Here is a 16,300-nt window from a genome sequence, read left to right on the forward strand (position 1 = left end):
GCTGTGCTGGCAGCACTATATGATGTTTATCACGTATAATGGTGGGTGCTGTCCTTGTAAAAATTCCTAGTTGGGGGTTCAATTTCCATAAATAAAGGGATGTTCAAATTTTATGGAAATAATATTGAAACCAGGGATTTTTATAGAGAACCAACAGTACTTGATATTGATGATGTTCAGCTTAATCATACTCAGCGATCCGATTAAAGCCAACAAAGTCAAGGATGAGCGCTTTGTCATTGGTTATAAAAATGACAGCAGGACATCGTCGCTATTGATTCGAACACCAAAGCAGGGGTGCCTCGCGCTATATTGATGGGTCGTCACTCACAATGTCATTCGATTTACATCATAATCCAGAATGGCTTGAGAAATATCAGATCATCCTAGCCAGGATCGAGAAAATATATGGAAATAAATTCACAGCCCCGCCAGTAAAGAATGATCGATATATGAATGCAAAAGTCAAGGAATGGGATAGCAAAATAACCACTGATTTTTACGACACCCGAGTACCTGAAAATTAACCTTGTGAATGTACGGCTATCATCAAGCTATCTAGCATTTATAAGCAGGGATCCAAGCACTATCTGCAGGTCTTGGTTGAAGAGTGCAAATACAGGCCGGTACCTGCAACATTAAGGATAAGGCATCTTATTGATGATGAAGAGTAACCATTTGTTATAGTATAGTAAAAACTCGATAGATTTTTGTATGCAATGTTGTATACAAATAAACATGAACGAGCTTAAAAAAGAGGCAAAGGAGCTGGGTATACATGGATACTCCACTCTCAAAAGGTCTGATCTTATATCTGCGATTCATAAGGTAAAATATAAAGATATTGCAACACAAACCCTTATTGCATTGGCCTTATTGCAAGCCATGCTCAGATATCGCGGCTATGAAAATACTCGATGAGTATATAAGATGCTTGGAAGCAAAACAAAAACGAACCATTATATATGACAGTGATTTTATAGTTGACGCTAGTACCGGTGAATTGCTTGGTGTCATTTAGTGTTTTCTACAAAACATTAAATTATGAATATTTAGGTGGTGCCTCTAGGTATTTCTTACATATTGAGCAGACTGCAAGTTTTTTAACAATTCTACTCTCGCCTCATCGCGGCCTTTGGCGACAAGTGCCTGTCTCTCTTGTTCATTGATCGTCTCCACGATTTTCCTCGTACGCTGTCTTATTTGTTCTTTCAATAGCATATATTTTTGTTTCTCCTGCATGATCAGACTAAATTCATAATCACTTATCATTCCATTTTCAATCGCTCTTGAAATCAAATCGACAATACTATTCAATTTCGTTTTTTATACGTTTATAATTAAGCTTTTTTCCCCCTTGCTTTAAGGCACTCTGTCCCAATCCAACAGCGATGGCTATCCCACCCATTGCCACTGCTAGGGGAACGATTCCCGATAACATACTCCCAATACCAACACCGCTCGTGATCACGCTTATGGCTAGTAATCCATGGTCCATATAATGGATCCAGGTACCATGCATTCCAAATTTTTTAGCGAGTTTTTCACGCTGTTTAATTTCATTTCTTAGGTATATTTCGATCTCATCGATCTTTTTGAGGCGATAGACCTCACTTTCGTTATTTTCTTGATCAGGTGCACTCGGCGGTAGGCTCGGATATAGTTTCATGACTTCATCATTATTCATTTATTCTATGAGCAAGTGGATGGTAATTCCAACGAACGAAACGTTCTTATCGTGATGATGCTCATCCGTGAGCCTCATCACAATAAGAACGTCTGTCTGTCTGTTGAACCTTTCAAACGTAGGTATATCGGTGTATCAAAAGTCCAAGTAAGCATATCGCCCCACTTGTTTTCTTTTGTGGGCAATACCGCTAGGTTTTTCGATTTTTTTCCGTTAAGTAGGCAATCATCCTCATCTAATTGAGGACAAACAAGCCTCAGTCTTTGGTATACGTCAGTCCTATAGAATGAATCATAGTCACCCTTCATATAGTATTTTTTACTGGGATCGTAGGGTAGACCAAAGAGCTCTTGCAGTTGTCGATGAATCTCCACCGTGTACCCGTCATTGACACGGAGCCTGCATAGGCCATTTTTCAGGACACACAGCTTATCCCCTGCGTGACTGTTGACGATACTTGCTAAATCTTCTATCCTATATAGGCCATTCATTATTTAAATTCGAGTAACCGTCTGATCGGGCCCTACCTTACGGATGGTAAAATCGTTGTTACTGTAGAGGTTCAGCCATGTAGGTCTAATGCTAATCGACTTTAGAGCGATCTTTTTATCCTGTCCTAGGTAGTCCTCAAATATCGTAGGCTTGTCAATATTTGTAACGTATAACTGCTTCATGTTTGTTATAACAAACATGAGTATATATAGCTATAAACCTAGAGCAAAATACAAGTCCAACAGAGGCGAGTGGCCTCTCGGTGTAACTAACTTGGAACATCAGGACCTCTATGTGTCTACGACTCAGCACATTTCCGTGGCCTTCCCACAGTTCACCAAGTACCCTATCAAAGTCGCCACTAACCTGTTGCACGATCCTGTGAGTGTAAATTGGAAAGGCCAAGCCTTGGAGTATTGGAACATTCGGGTGAATTTTGCTTGTCATTGCGCGACAACGGCGTTGGGGATCTCTGCTAGGCATATGGATGGCTCCGTGCCTCTCGTTAACGCCATCTTTAAATTCCATGTCTATTACCACATGAGACGTATCCTAGCTAGAATGAAGGTACCCATGCCCTACGAAGGAGGTTTTTCACAGTACGAGAACCTGCCCAGGTATGCCGCGTATACGGTGCAGATCCTAATAGCCTCTACAAGTTCAAAGCTCTCATGTCATCATTGACGAGTGGTAGATGGTGGCCACAGGTTGATGGAGATTGGGCCAAGTTTATCATTCCTACTAGCCAGGGTCTGACATCGGAGGGCCTAGCCAAGCGAAGCGAGAGTATTCACGTCTATGTTGTCTTATTGCTAGGATCTCAAGCGAGTGCAAAGGCCTCAATCTTAGGCTCTAACGCTGATAACTATACAGCTAGACAGATCCTCCTGCAAAAATTCGTAGCCATGGTTCAACGTGAGGAAAACGTAGGTCAAGACATCAACGAATTTCAAAAAGTGTTACAGTACGCATTGGTAAAATTGTGGGGTATAACAATAACATTTTTATCGCACCCTCTAACATAGGCGTGGGGGTGAAGCTAGACCCGAATACCATGGCTGTCAAGACATCCTTCACTACACCTTCTAGGCAAAATATCAAGAAGACCATGCCTGATACCAAGGAAGCCTATAGGCAGCATGAGGATACCAAAGCCACGCTGGTTACGGTAGGAGTAGGAATTATCCTTGTGTATATATGGATGAAGAAATAGGTCTAATGTGTTTTATCAACATACTAGACTCTTCATCGACTCTTACGCCTCCTGTTACTCACATAAGCCATCATGATACCTACAGTACCTGCTATGGCCATGTACAGATGCTTTGCCACAAATTCCACGATTTTGGCGGCTACTCGGAAGAAGAATGATACGATCGTACCAAAGATCCCTGGTAATGCGGCCCCAGCCTTACCTGCCAAATATTTTAAAAATTTCCCGAGTCTCTCCAGCTGCTTTTGAACAAATCCTTTGCTACCACCACCTCCTCCAGCACTTCCTCCTGCTGCCCCACCACCCGTGAGTGCTAATACCAGGGCTGATATCAGTAGACCAACAGCAGAAACGATACTAGCAATAGTAATCCCTTTCTCTTTGAACATGATCTTGAGCTTTTCTACCAAGGTTTTATCATCCCCCGCGATTTTCATGAGTGTATTTTTAATCGCCTTGAACTAGGTATTGATTCTAGAGAGACCATGTTCTTCTATTGCCGCCTTTCGATCATCCTTTAGCCTTTCACGATTTTCCTTGGCCTTATCGAGGTCCTCATCCTAGATATTTTGCTGCTCTTCTGATACGTCGGACCCAGCTTTCTTCGCCTCAACCCTCTTGATCTTGTCATCTGCCTTTGAAAGCTCGCCATCGTAGTAGATCATCTTAGTTTTCACTTTATTCAAGTCGTCCTGGAGCGTTCTAACATAGAAATGAAGCTTTCTTCTTTCACGTTCATCGAAGGCTTCGGTAAAGGAAGTATTCTCCATGAGGCTCTACGTTTCATCGAGCACGTTTTCGAGTAATGGCAGCATCTCCATGTCATCAGCTTTGTCCTCGATGGTATCAATATTATTCAAGAGTCCCTGGCCATCTTTTTACTACCCTTGTGTGGTGTGGTATAGTCGGTAAAGCCCAGAGCGTGCAATCGTCGCACGCCTAGATCCCTCACTATCGCGGAAACTTTCCTAATTTCACCATTTTGTTTCGTGAGCTCTACACCATCGAAAAAAAGCTGGTTCCCATCCATTTCAAAGTCATCATAATGTCTCGCGAGTGGTTGACCGAGCTCCTCATCAAGGGCTTCATAGAGGCTATCAACCTTCGATTCCAATAATTCCCGCCTTGCCGTGTCAGTGAGGCTGCCTCGTGAAGTTGTTGCGGGCTCAGTGCTTGTTCCTTGAATATCCTCGGGTCGAAGGATCTCACTCTCACTGCTGAACTCTTCAGGCTCGGGCCGAATATCTTCCTCCGGCGTAAAATCAAATCGCGGAGTATCAGTCATTTATTTCAACTCATGCACCTGTATAAATAAAGAATGTCTGTTTTTGGTAAATTAGATCCAAATAAGGAGGTAAAAACGATGATGGTCATGAAAGGCAAGAGGCAAAGGGTGAATATATCGCATATACCAAGCACGATCAATCAGAACGAGGATTTGCACGTTGATGTGCCCAACCTTGGTCAACATGATATAATTTTTCCCGGCTCTCTCAAATTGCTGTTCGATTTGGAGCTGACTGACACCAATACCAAACGTACTATAGTCTCTAATATCGGCAAGGCCCTGGTGCAAAACGTTCGCATCAGCTTGAATGGCAACGAAATTCAAAATATACAAGATTTTAACATACTGGCGGTATATAGAGATTTATTCCTCCCATAATACGAGCGTGATAACCTTCTAGTATTAGAGGGTATTAACGATAACGATGGGACCATAAGAGCTTTGCAGGTAAATGCCAGCGATCACGTTGGTAACAATGAAGAGAAAGCGATAGTAGCAGCTTACGGCAACACTTTTTCCATTTCTATCGGCAATTTTTTTCGTTGACTCGTGATCTCCCATTTTACCAGGCTGGAATCCATGATAGACTCTTGTTCATCCTGCATTTCGCGTCTTACGGTGATGTGATAAAGGATGCAGGGACGGCAGCCGTTGGGAGCACGGCTGCCAAGCCAGCCGATTCTGCTTACAAAATAACCAATATCTGCCTAGAGTTTGACAAAGTTTCGAATGAAGAATTGGCGAGTGCAATGATGAGCCGTTATTCCCGGCTTGCTTTGCCATATGAGCGTGTGCTTAGGAGTTAAGTTGTTATAATAAAGAAGGCTGAAACGTCGTACAACCTACAACTCGATACGCCAAGCAAAAGCCTTAAGGGTATTCTCTTGTTATTTAAAGATAATAATGCAGATAAGGCATATGCTGGTAACAATGAAAAATTCTATAATCCTGGTATATCGTCGGTTAGTGTCCCGATTGAGGGAGAACCCAATCAGCTCTTTTCCAACACGATGCTCCAAAAGATCACATGGAGCAAGTAGCTGAGCTCTTCGGTCAACGTGATTCCATAGTGACCATAGGCCAATTCTTTACGGAAAGATACGGAAAGATCCTGGATGGTCGTTTTCATTCAGTAGAATATTAAGACCATCAAAATTTGTTTTATTGGTCTTGGATCTACAAAATAAATGGCAAGTCTCGCGATAATGGCTGGCGGGGCGTGATCAACGCTCTAGAATTCTTGGAGAGTAACTATCTCTTCAGCAAACTAAGTGGGCATGGTGAGGAAGAGCGCAAAAGACACGATAAAACTATTGAACAACTCCAAGCCGCTCAGGTGGGTGCGCGATCGTCAAGCGAAGATCGATTGGTACAATCGGCAACGTGAGCTTAAGCGTCAAACTGGCGAGAGTCTTAAAGAACTCAATGAAGGCATGCGACAGTACTATATAGCGACGATCGAAAAAGCTCCCAAACTATCCGACTACTATATACCCAGCAAACAGCAACAAGACGGCGAACTGACTTTCATCGTAGGGTCCTTGGCTCTGCTGGGTTTCGCGGTGTACAAGCACATGTAAGGAATATTTTTGACATGTATAATAAACATGTCAAAAGCGCATATCATTACTCCTGAGGAAGCAGGAAAGTTAAGTCAAATCTACTACCAGCCCGAACATCTTTGGACTGGACGCAAGGCGGTCGCTAAGCTCGTTGAGAGCACTGACCTCTCAAAAAAGAAAATTATACATTGGCTGAGTCGGCAAATTGCTTGGCTCAGGCATATCAAAGGCTTCAAGCGCATTAATTACCCGCATTTCACCGTTACAAAGCCTAATCATATGCATCAATTCGACCTACTCTATATGCCCCACGATAGGGTATATGGCAACACCTATAAATATACACTAACAGGCATTGACGTGGCATCTCGCTACAAAGTGGCAAGACCGCTACGTACTAAGAAGTGAACGTACTAAGCTAGTGAAGTTGCGGAGATGCTCCGCGATATTTACAAAGCAGGGCCTCTCCGATATCCGAGTATCTTCCAATGTGATAATGGGTCAGAATTCAAATCAGACGTGACGAAGCTGTTAGAATCCAAAGCTGTCGAGATCAAGCGTGCTACTACCAAGTACCATCATACTTTCACGGCATTCGTGGAGTCCTACAACAAAGTACTCGCACAAAGGCTCTTCAAACCCCAAGATGCGCAAGAGCTACTAACTGACGAACAGAGTACCACATGGGTCAAGCATCTGTACACTATCGTGAAAACCATGAACAATTCCAAGACGGCCATGATCGGTATGAAACCTTCAAAAGCCATCAAGCTCGATGATGTGCCGATTGCGAAAGCGAGGAGTATCCTGAGGAAACTTTGCCTGATGACGGCTTATCTCTGTATCTGCTACAACCCGGCGAGCAACATTGCGATACTCGGAAACGCGCGACGGATTCCTGGTGGAGCAAAAAGACGTATAGACTCGATCGTATCGTGACTGGTACACGCCTCCTGTACTACTTGGCAGATGGGCCTGATCGGAGTTTTGTGGCTGAAGAATTAATGCTAGTACCCGAGGATGTAGAATTGCACCCGGATTATGTGAAACAATGGTAATATTTCTCGATTTTTTGTGGCTCATAAGAGCAACAAAAACATATTATGACATATCGATATCATACAACCCTTCGAATAACTCGCGTGTGGCGTCATCTGGTAAACTAAAATGATTTCGCCATGAATTAGCTATCCCAAGATTATCATCCCTGAACCTATTCCATGTATATACGGCGTTGGGATCATCACATATTGGATTTCTCTCGATCATATTAGGATACATCTCCCGTAGGGTACGGAGATAATCGTTTAAAGATCTGCGCTGGCTACGAATTATATAGTGGGGATGTTGGCCTTTTTTCCCACATTCATTAGGATAGTTCTTGTCAATAACACATATCACATTATCATACGGATAACCATTGGGAACATAACGATCACGGAGTTCCGCAATTTCCAATGTTCGTAGATCTAGCTGGTTCTCTCGCTCCTTCAGGTCATCATTAAGTATTGCGAGGGCTTGACGATGCTCTTCTATGGTTTCTTTTAATTTTTCGATATCCTTTACCGCAAGTTATTTCATAATCTCAAGTGCCTTTGATTTCTTGAACGCGAACAAATCTCCAAAGCACTATTTAATGTTATGAAAGCATCATGAGGATTTTTAATTTTTCCAAGGGGTTGGTTTAAAAACAACACATTTCATCACGGGAGATGGTGGGTTTATCCTGATATGACTCTGCAATCTTCTCAATCCCAAGAAACTTCCCGAGATCAGCACGTTTAAACATGGGTTGACCCTGGTTGTTTAATAATATCTCAATAGCTCCAACAGGTATTGTGTTTAACGCAAGAGAGGACATTTTTATTATTTACATTACCCCAACCAGGGTCCATATAACTAGGACGGTTATAAAAAAAATACTTGGGATTCCTTTCTCTCTCCAGAACATCACGAAGCTCTTCGTCAAGAGCCTCTATGCTCCGCTCCAAATGTGGTATCCTATCCATTTCCTCATGACAGGCAGCCAGCTGATTTTCTAAGGTTCTTATATATGACATTTATTCTAGAACACTCCAGGCCCTAGGATGTTCCACTCTAATATACAAACAGGCATGTTTGGATTTTTTCAACTGATTCCTGATCGCTTCCCAGTCGTTAATTATGTTTGTCTCTTTATCCACCAATTTGAGATCAGATCTTTTGTGCGGGTACCACATGAGCAGTTGCTTTTTCTGCCGGCGGAGGTTCTTCGTTAAAGCGGTATAGCTTTGAGTTAAGAGCCATAGACTGTGTCTTCGATGTCTCCCGCTGATAGCTAACTCGAGCAAGGGTTGCCTTTTTTTGTCGAGAGATTCATCAGAGATGACGTCGTCAATTATAAAGAGCGTGTCTTCACCTGCGAGAAGTTTAAAAATTTGCTTATCCAATAGAACAGCTGGTCACCTGGCTCTATCAAAAACACATAGTCATCCTTCCAAAGCGATGCTCTATCAAGGTAAGTGGTGTTCCATCGAATTGTTGGACATAGGATCACTATATTATGAAAATGATCCTTGTACTCATTCTCCAAAAGATCGAGAACACGTTGGGTCTTGCCACACGAGGTATGGCCTGTAAATATTGTAGTGCAGGGGTCTTTAACTATATCAAAAGTCATTTATTCATGTATACCACGTGGTATACATGAAACTTGTAGGTGATTACTTATGTGGCATCATGGAACGCTTATACCAGCCTTGCTTAATCGCGTAATCGTCAAATAAGATAGCCCCAGTCATATATCCTGCCAAATTAACCCCGTCCTCAAGATCCATCTTGGCACCTGGTCGAGAAACCCCTAGCGCCTTTTTTGCACCTAGTACTAGCAGAATAGTATATGATACTAATCTCACGGATTCCCATAAAGAATCTATAACCTCTTTCTGATATTCTTTGCTGCTCATGCTTTATTATACCATATCGCATGTGAAAAATATCAATATCTGGCTGGGCTTGGGGTTTTGAAGGTTGACGCTGCTCTGGTGCACGTGTTTCGGTAGGCTGTTGATCCGCTGCGGGCTGCTTACGTAAAATATGATATACCTCTCCTACACAAGCGAGTATAGCAACGATGCCTGCAGCGCCATAGAGATAGACACTTCGCATGGACTTGGGAGGAACTGCTCTTGGGAATTACCTTTGCTCATGTTCTTCTCCAAGTCGGCTTTGTTCTTGCGATTCCATTCCGCAAGTCTCTTGCCAGCTGCAACACGACCTTCATTCTTCTTGGTAATTACTTGGTTAGTAGACTCTTCACTCATTTTTTATAAGCCACGAGACTTATAAAATCTTCTTTTTATGATGGAGGGCTTGTATCATTCACCGATTCGGGGGCACCCTGTTTAGAAATCTGAGTATGATTTATCGTGTGGGCAGCTACCAACAGAGGCGCGAGGAATCGACCAAAGGTTGTGTACAGGACTATACCCAGGTCAGCCATGGATTCTTTTATAATAGTTCTAGATCATCTTTTATAATAATTCTAGATCATGGCGTAGAGCCTCGGGACTATCAAGCGGTACAATATTGCCTATGACCTTCGTATACATACTTATCGCGTGGGTACTGAGAGCCAAGGCAGTCTTGGCTCCTTTCTCATAGAGGTCGCGTTCGACTACCTCTGCATGTATTTTCTCGACAATTTCATCTGATGCCTTATCGATGAAATTATCTGTGCATTTTTTCGGTAAAAGATGAGGCTTGGTCTTACAGATGTCTTTCAGGATTTGGCGTTTGTCTAATTTTTGCTCAAGCGCTTCTGGTGGTGTATCTACAACATCGTCGAATATTTCTGCTAAGTTGTGAGCCATATTTATTATACGCCGGTACCTATGTAAAAAAACAAGTATCAAGATGTATGGGAGTATGATCGCGATCAGTAATAATAACTCCATTTTTATTTCTTCAACCGATAATGACCCCGGGCAAGCGTTGTTATTTGATCAGCTTGTACGATCCTTTTATCGTCAGCTCTATTAAGCGCGATTTTTGTGACTTCCTGCGTGTATGTAACATGACCTTTGTTATTAATACAACGCCAGGTTTTGTTTATGTCAATACCTTCATTCAGACATTGCTCATAGTCCTCGAACGTTATACATTTTTTAGTCACGGCTTTTTTTACACCTTTTGCTTTGCGATCACCCCCTCTCTCTTTTGTGAGGCTCTTGTAGGCGTAGGCTTTGGGCCTCAGAGTTATAAAGGAAGTCATGACTTTCCCGCCTAATTCATCCTTCATCAAGCCCACGACTTTCTTGTTTTTGCCGATGGGGAGAGGTCTGTTGTCATCCTTGTTATAAGCACTCGTGTCAAACCTCATCTCTACATCATCGGCAAAATCCCGATAGAAATCCTCTGTTCTTATGTGATAGACGAAACTATCAGTATCCATGTAACAAATCTTCAATTTACTACCGTACTTTGGCTGCATATAATTACAGTGGAAATCATAGATAACGGTTTTTGACAGATCAAGTATGGCCTGCCCAATATATACGGGCTTGTTCATCTTTATTCCTGTTCTACCCATCTCAATACCCATCAAATTTTTACTGAAGCAAATCCCGCTCTTGAAATTTGGTTGCATGGTCAGCTTCGTATATGCCGCTTCATTCGTAACTAACTTGATATTGTGGTGATTGTGACTGTTTGAAATCCTTCTAAACAATTCATGCAAAAGTTCATTTTACCATGGTTTTTTGATATCTCGCTTCCCAATAACCTTGATAGATTTTTTATGGCTACGTAATGGTTCTTCTTCTCATCGGTGAGTAGTAGAAGATTAGCCTGCTGTCTCTTTCTTTCATTAAATGTTGATCGCCGCAAGATATTAAAGCTCCTTCCCGTTACATACAAAACGTTCACGGCAATATCGGGATTGTTTCTTTCAAATTTGTTGATGTCCTTGATGGATGTTGGAAACTCAATGCCTTGCCAGTTGTATCGATCTATATAAGGTCGCAGCTTGCTGATTCTTTGAGGATCTTTTGCTATATCCTCATGATGCAAGGCGGCTACTAAAGCCCATCGAAAGCATTCTTCATCGTTGTTATTCGGGTTGATGATCGCTTTCTTAGTGGCTATCCACTTTTGTGTTTCGATATATGATAAGCCTCGCGTTAGCTTCAGCTTATGAAAATCAACATCTAAATGCTGAATGCGACCTATGCTAAACCCAGATTTGGGTAATGCAGGGTTTTCTACATGTGTTCTGATTTGTGCGAACATCATATCCATCACTTCGTCCACGATTGTTCCCTGAAATACTGATGTCATATTGCTGTGGAATACCTTGTCTACCTCAATAAACTCGTTGGTACCATCAATGGGTTTTCTCCATAGGATCCAGAGCGAGCATTGGATTTTCGCAGATCCCATTTCTTCCACTTGGTTTTCAATGAGTTTTTTCACATGTGATCGAACCATGTCCAAGTACCCATTATTATCTGTTCCATCAATACCAGTTATGCGGTAACTCCTGAATGTTTTGTGTAGAGAATGTTTATGTTCCTTGGGTGTAAAATCATGCTCCTTTTGATCATCCTCTGCATGATCCTCATTTGCCTCCTCCTCGATTTCACCAAGAAGGGTCTTTCTTGCTCCATGATATAATGAGAGTATACGATTTTTAACTGATGCAAAGGTTTGCCGTACCGGTCCCTTGATACTCTCTGGTACATGTGATAGTAGCCACTCTGACAATTCTCGCAACTTACTCTTTACTATTGGACGCGTTTTTGCCATTTCCTCACGTTCAAAGACATTCATTGCCTCGAGTGATGGTACATTTGGCTCTATCTTGCTTTTAATGGGACCAGTCTTTGCCATTTCCTCACGTTCAAAGACATTCATGGCTTCTGGTGAAAATGGAGCAGGAGCAGGTCCTGAGGATGTATCTAATAAAGCAACAAGATCTACTTTACGTAATTTTGAATAGCCCGTAAGTCCACGGGTTTCCGCGATGGCGTGTAATTGTTTTACGGTATTTAAATTCAAATCCATCTCCTTTATTATATAGATTTCTGATTCCAACCAACAAATTTTTCTGGCGCATGGTCATTATTCTTACTCATATTCTGCTATTGCGCATGCGTTGATGACGTCATATGTTGTTTATATCATTTAATATTATATGTTATTATTTGTATTAGTATGATTATGTGTTAGTTATTAGCATATGATATCATTTAATATTATTTTGTGTTGGTGACTTGCAGTACAATTAGGGATTTCCCTTTAGTCGACGTCGACTGCGCCAGAACGAACATTTCTCTATCTCTAAAGTTTCTGGTAATTTTACCTTCTGTGTTTTCATTTGTTTTTACTAGAACAAAAATTGATTTTCAAGTAGCTATCGAGATGCGATAAAATGCCGGGAGATAATTGTTCTATAGTTGGATGTCATACTAGTCGAAGAAAAAAAAAGGGGTAGGGATATTTAAGTGGCTGAATGTGATAACAAAAAGTAGTGAGCTCAATGAGAATTTTAAGCTGTAGATAAAAAAAACGATCGAGTTTACACCTGCGAAAGACATTTTCATGCGGAAGATATAATTACATGTAAGTAGCGTACCTTGAAAAATTACAAAACATTATATTGTGCGGTCCGAAATATAAACTCTTTTTATAAGAATAATTGTAGACTCAGAATCATACAAATTCTAAGATTATTTACTCAGACTCAATAGCCTCAGGATAGAGGCTGTCTAAAATCTTTTTGCAGGAATCAGCTACAATACAAGAAAATCTCTGAACAGTTATGATTAAAAAATCGGCTTCTTCATTATTTACTTGTGTAGTTAATGTATGCTTTATTTTATGGAGTTTCAACCCACCTTTACTCTTGCAACGTTTTTCACAAATTTCGCACATAAACGAACCTGGTTTAATCTATAAATGAATTAGAAATTAGCTGGATCTTTTTAAAAGCTACAGTTTTATTAACAAAAGTCAGATAAAGTTAGCTAGCTAGCTTCCTAGGCGTAAATTTATGATAATGCAATTTCTTAAAAATTACAAAAAGTACTTACATTTTCAGCGATAGATTCTATTTCATCTTCTGGTATTTCATTTTCTTCTAAAAACTCTAAAATTTTATCAAAATCGTCGTCTAAATAGTAAAAAGTTTCTTCCTCAAGCAATGTTTTCTCTTGTCGCTCTGCCATTTTTGAATCAGCGTGCACGGTTAGCTTAAAAATGCGCATTTTCAACATCAGCGAAAAATTGATCTTTGGCTCTTTGAAGTTTACCGATTTTCTAAACCAGGGTTTTTGTCTATCAACTATGATTTAATTTCAGCTAGCCGTATACAACAATACGCCAGAAAAAGTTGCAGCAGTCCAGTTTTTTCACTTTATTGGAGTTTGTTTACGGTGAATACAAGGTCTTGATGTATGCAAACATCTAACGCCACGTCGCAAGTTTGTCCTGGCCCGTCAATTGACAGGGCAGCATGTCAAAAGATGGGCCACCCTGTCTAAGGATGGTCCGTCCTGTCTTAAGACGGGCCGTGTTCCCTAAGGGAAAACATTAGTTACAAGAGTCCATTGGTAGGTTTAAAATTTCGCAAAAAAATAATAATAATCCAAGTTCAGCCAGTATACTGCAAAGCAATAACTCCTAGTTCATCTCCAGGCTTTCTTTGCTTACACCACCCCCTCCCAGTTAGTTTTTAAAATTAAAAATAACAAAATAATAACAGCTAGCTTACTTAATGTGAGGGCCGAAGTCAATTGCAGCTGGAACAAAACCATTTTTTGTGATAACTTCTTTTAAAAACATAGTGAGGTATGTCTTCGCATTTTCTGTGGAACCATTTCAGACATTTGTTGCATTCCACCATATCCTTGTCTTCATTTTTATCATATATGCAGTATGGCATTCTACAGGAGCAAAATAATTCGACCGTTGTAGATTTTCTTCGGCAACGCAACATTTTATTTTTAACGGTTGGAAAAGGTTCCTTTTTGTTTTGTTCAAAGCATTTCACAAAATGGCTACGTAGCGATGCGTCTTTGTAATTCTGTTTCCTCGGATCTTTGCTGAAAGCAATACTTGTGGCATGGCAAAAAGCCCATAATCGACGTAATTGAGCTGCTTTTGCACCTGTTCGATATTAACATTTAACACACTCTCTTTGCAGTTGCTCATGTCCGCCATTTGAGATGCTACAAAGGCATAAAATGTACTCAAATTGAGACTATCGTAGAGATACACACGCTGTTTGTTTCACGAGGGTGTTTCACATTAGCTATGCAGGGATCCTGTGTGCCACACGGCCATCTGTCGATGGAAGGAAAGTGTGCGCCAATCTCGTTCCCAGAACTTTTTCCCACTTTCTAGATATGTATGTTTTTATTTTTTCTTAACCGTTAGCCAGTGCAAGCGTTGTATCATGGAATCTATCAAATATTGGGAACTGTTTACACAGGAGATTTTGTGCCATGTTGATGGATTCATCGGTGAACATTTTGTTTCCCAATATGACGTCTTTCTCCTCAGGTGAAAAACAAAGTTTCCTCTGGGTTCTTTGCTTATGATTCGCACTTTGTTATTTTCCGAACAGTCCACATGTACATCACAATCTTTTGGCAATGATTGCCTACAGCGTTTGTGTTTTCATCGTCTTCAAGATTCTCATTTTTAATCTCATTTCATCATGTTCCATTTCATTAATTAATTCATTCGCGATAGCTTTTTAAAATTACCTAACGAGATTGCTTCATTAAGTTTTATTAATCAGCCATACATCTTCTTCTTGGTCCTTTCCAATCTATTTACCTCCCACGCCAAAATGAAGGCGAATCAATCGCGAAACGTTTTTAAATGAAATGAAACAAGATGCAGGCGCTGCATAAACTATCTCGCTATTAAAAATGCACAACTATGAAACATCCACAATGCGACCCAATTCTACAATTTCTGCTAACAAAAATACAGCCTATCATCCATGGTTAAAAGTCGCGTGAGTGAAACGTTTATGGTCTTAAACGGCATTTAGGTGACAAAGAATCAAAATTTTGATGTCACCATCATGTTAGCATACTTTTTTTGTTATCTGTGCCAAATTTTGTCGAAAATAAAGTAGTTTTAATTTCGGACCAATTTTAGCCTAAAATGACATTTAGGTGACAAATATCAAAATTTTAATGTTACCATCATGTTCAGCATACGTTTTTTGTTAACTTTGCCAAATTTTGTCTAAAATAAAGTAGTTTTAATTTTTGGACCAATTTTGGCCTAAAATGACATTTAGGTGACAAAAATCAAAATTATGATGTCACTATTATGTTCAGCATACCTTTTTGCAATTGACCATTTGGGACATTTAGTTAGTTACGAGTTGGAAACCTATCTTCGCAGGCGAGATAGTAAAAAGAAAAAAAAAAGTAAAAATAGTTACCAAGATGAGATTCGAACACACGACTACTCCCGTGTCGGTGCTCAGAGAGCCAAAAATTTCCATTTTGGGACGGACAGCTGTATTTGAATACTCCTCGCAGGCGAGATAGTAATAAAATTAAAGAAAAACACGAGTTATCAATTTTATATAAATTGCAAATCTCACATTTTTTTACTAAATAGAAAAACCATGTGCGCAAAATTTTATGTTAATGTACGGTATTTTTCCGGTTTGCTCTATGTTCGGCATTTCTCCATTTCTCCAAAAAAATACGACCTACCAATTGACTCTTGTAACTAATGTTTTCCATGTGGGTCAGAATATTGCTACCTTTAAACCTGAATCTTTACTTTAAAGAAACATATCTTTACAAGGAGTAGCTGTTTTAGTGATAAATCCTTGAAGTCTTAATAAAAAAATAATTATGACATCGAAATTATGCAGTCTAAAGTCGGGAGGATTCTAAGTTTACCAATCTGATTTGTTTACCATGTTTTTCCATGTTGTTCACGCCATATTTAATAAGTCAAAAGTAGCTCAATGTTAAACGTGGTAGAGCAGGCACAGGAAATTGAAAGTAGTGATCTTGTCTTGTAACGACTGCGTTTTGCTTGAC

At 40.4% G+C, this 16,300-nt stretch overlaps 1 protein-coding gene across 1 annotated transcript; it reads right to left on the bottom strand.

Moving 5' to 3' along the window:
- Nucleotides 1–10,901: 10,901 nt before the first annotated feature.
- LOC130646281 (uncharacterized) lies at nucleotides 10,902–13,936 on the bottom strand. The gene is made up of 2 exons (XM_057452457.1): nucleotides 13,313–13,936; nucleotides 10,902–13,172 (listed from the first exon to the last, which is right to left on the bottom strand). Exon 2 carries the CDS (start codon nucleotides 12,282–12,284, stop codon nucleotides 10,902–10,904), a length of 1,383 nt encoding a protein of 460 aa, XP_057308440.1. The 5' UTR covers nucleotides 12,285–13,172; nucleotides 13,313–13,936.
- Between the last annotated feature and the right edge of the window lie 2,364 nt (nucleotides 13,937–16,300).

Source organism: Hydractinia symbiolongicarpus, chromosome 5 (assembly GCF_029227915.1).
Source record: "Hydractinia symbiolongicarpus strain clone_291-10 chromosome 5, HSymV2.1, whole genome shotgun sequence".
NCBI lineage: Eukaryota > Metazoa > Cnidaria > Hydrozoa > Anthoathecata > Hydractiniidae > Hydractinia > Hydractinia symbiolongicarpus.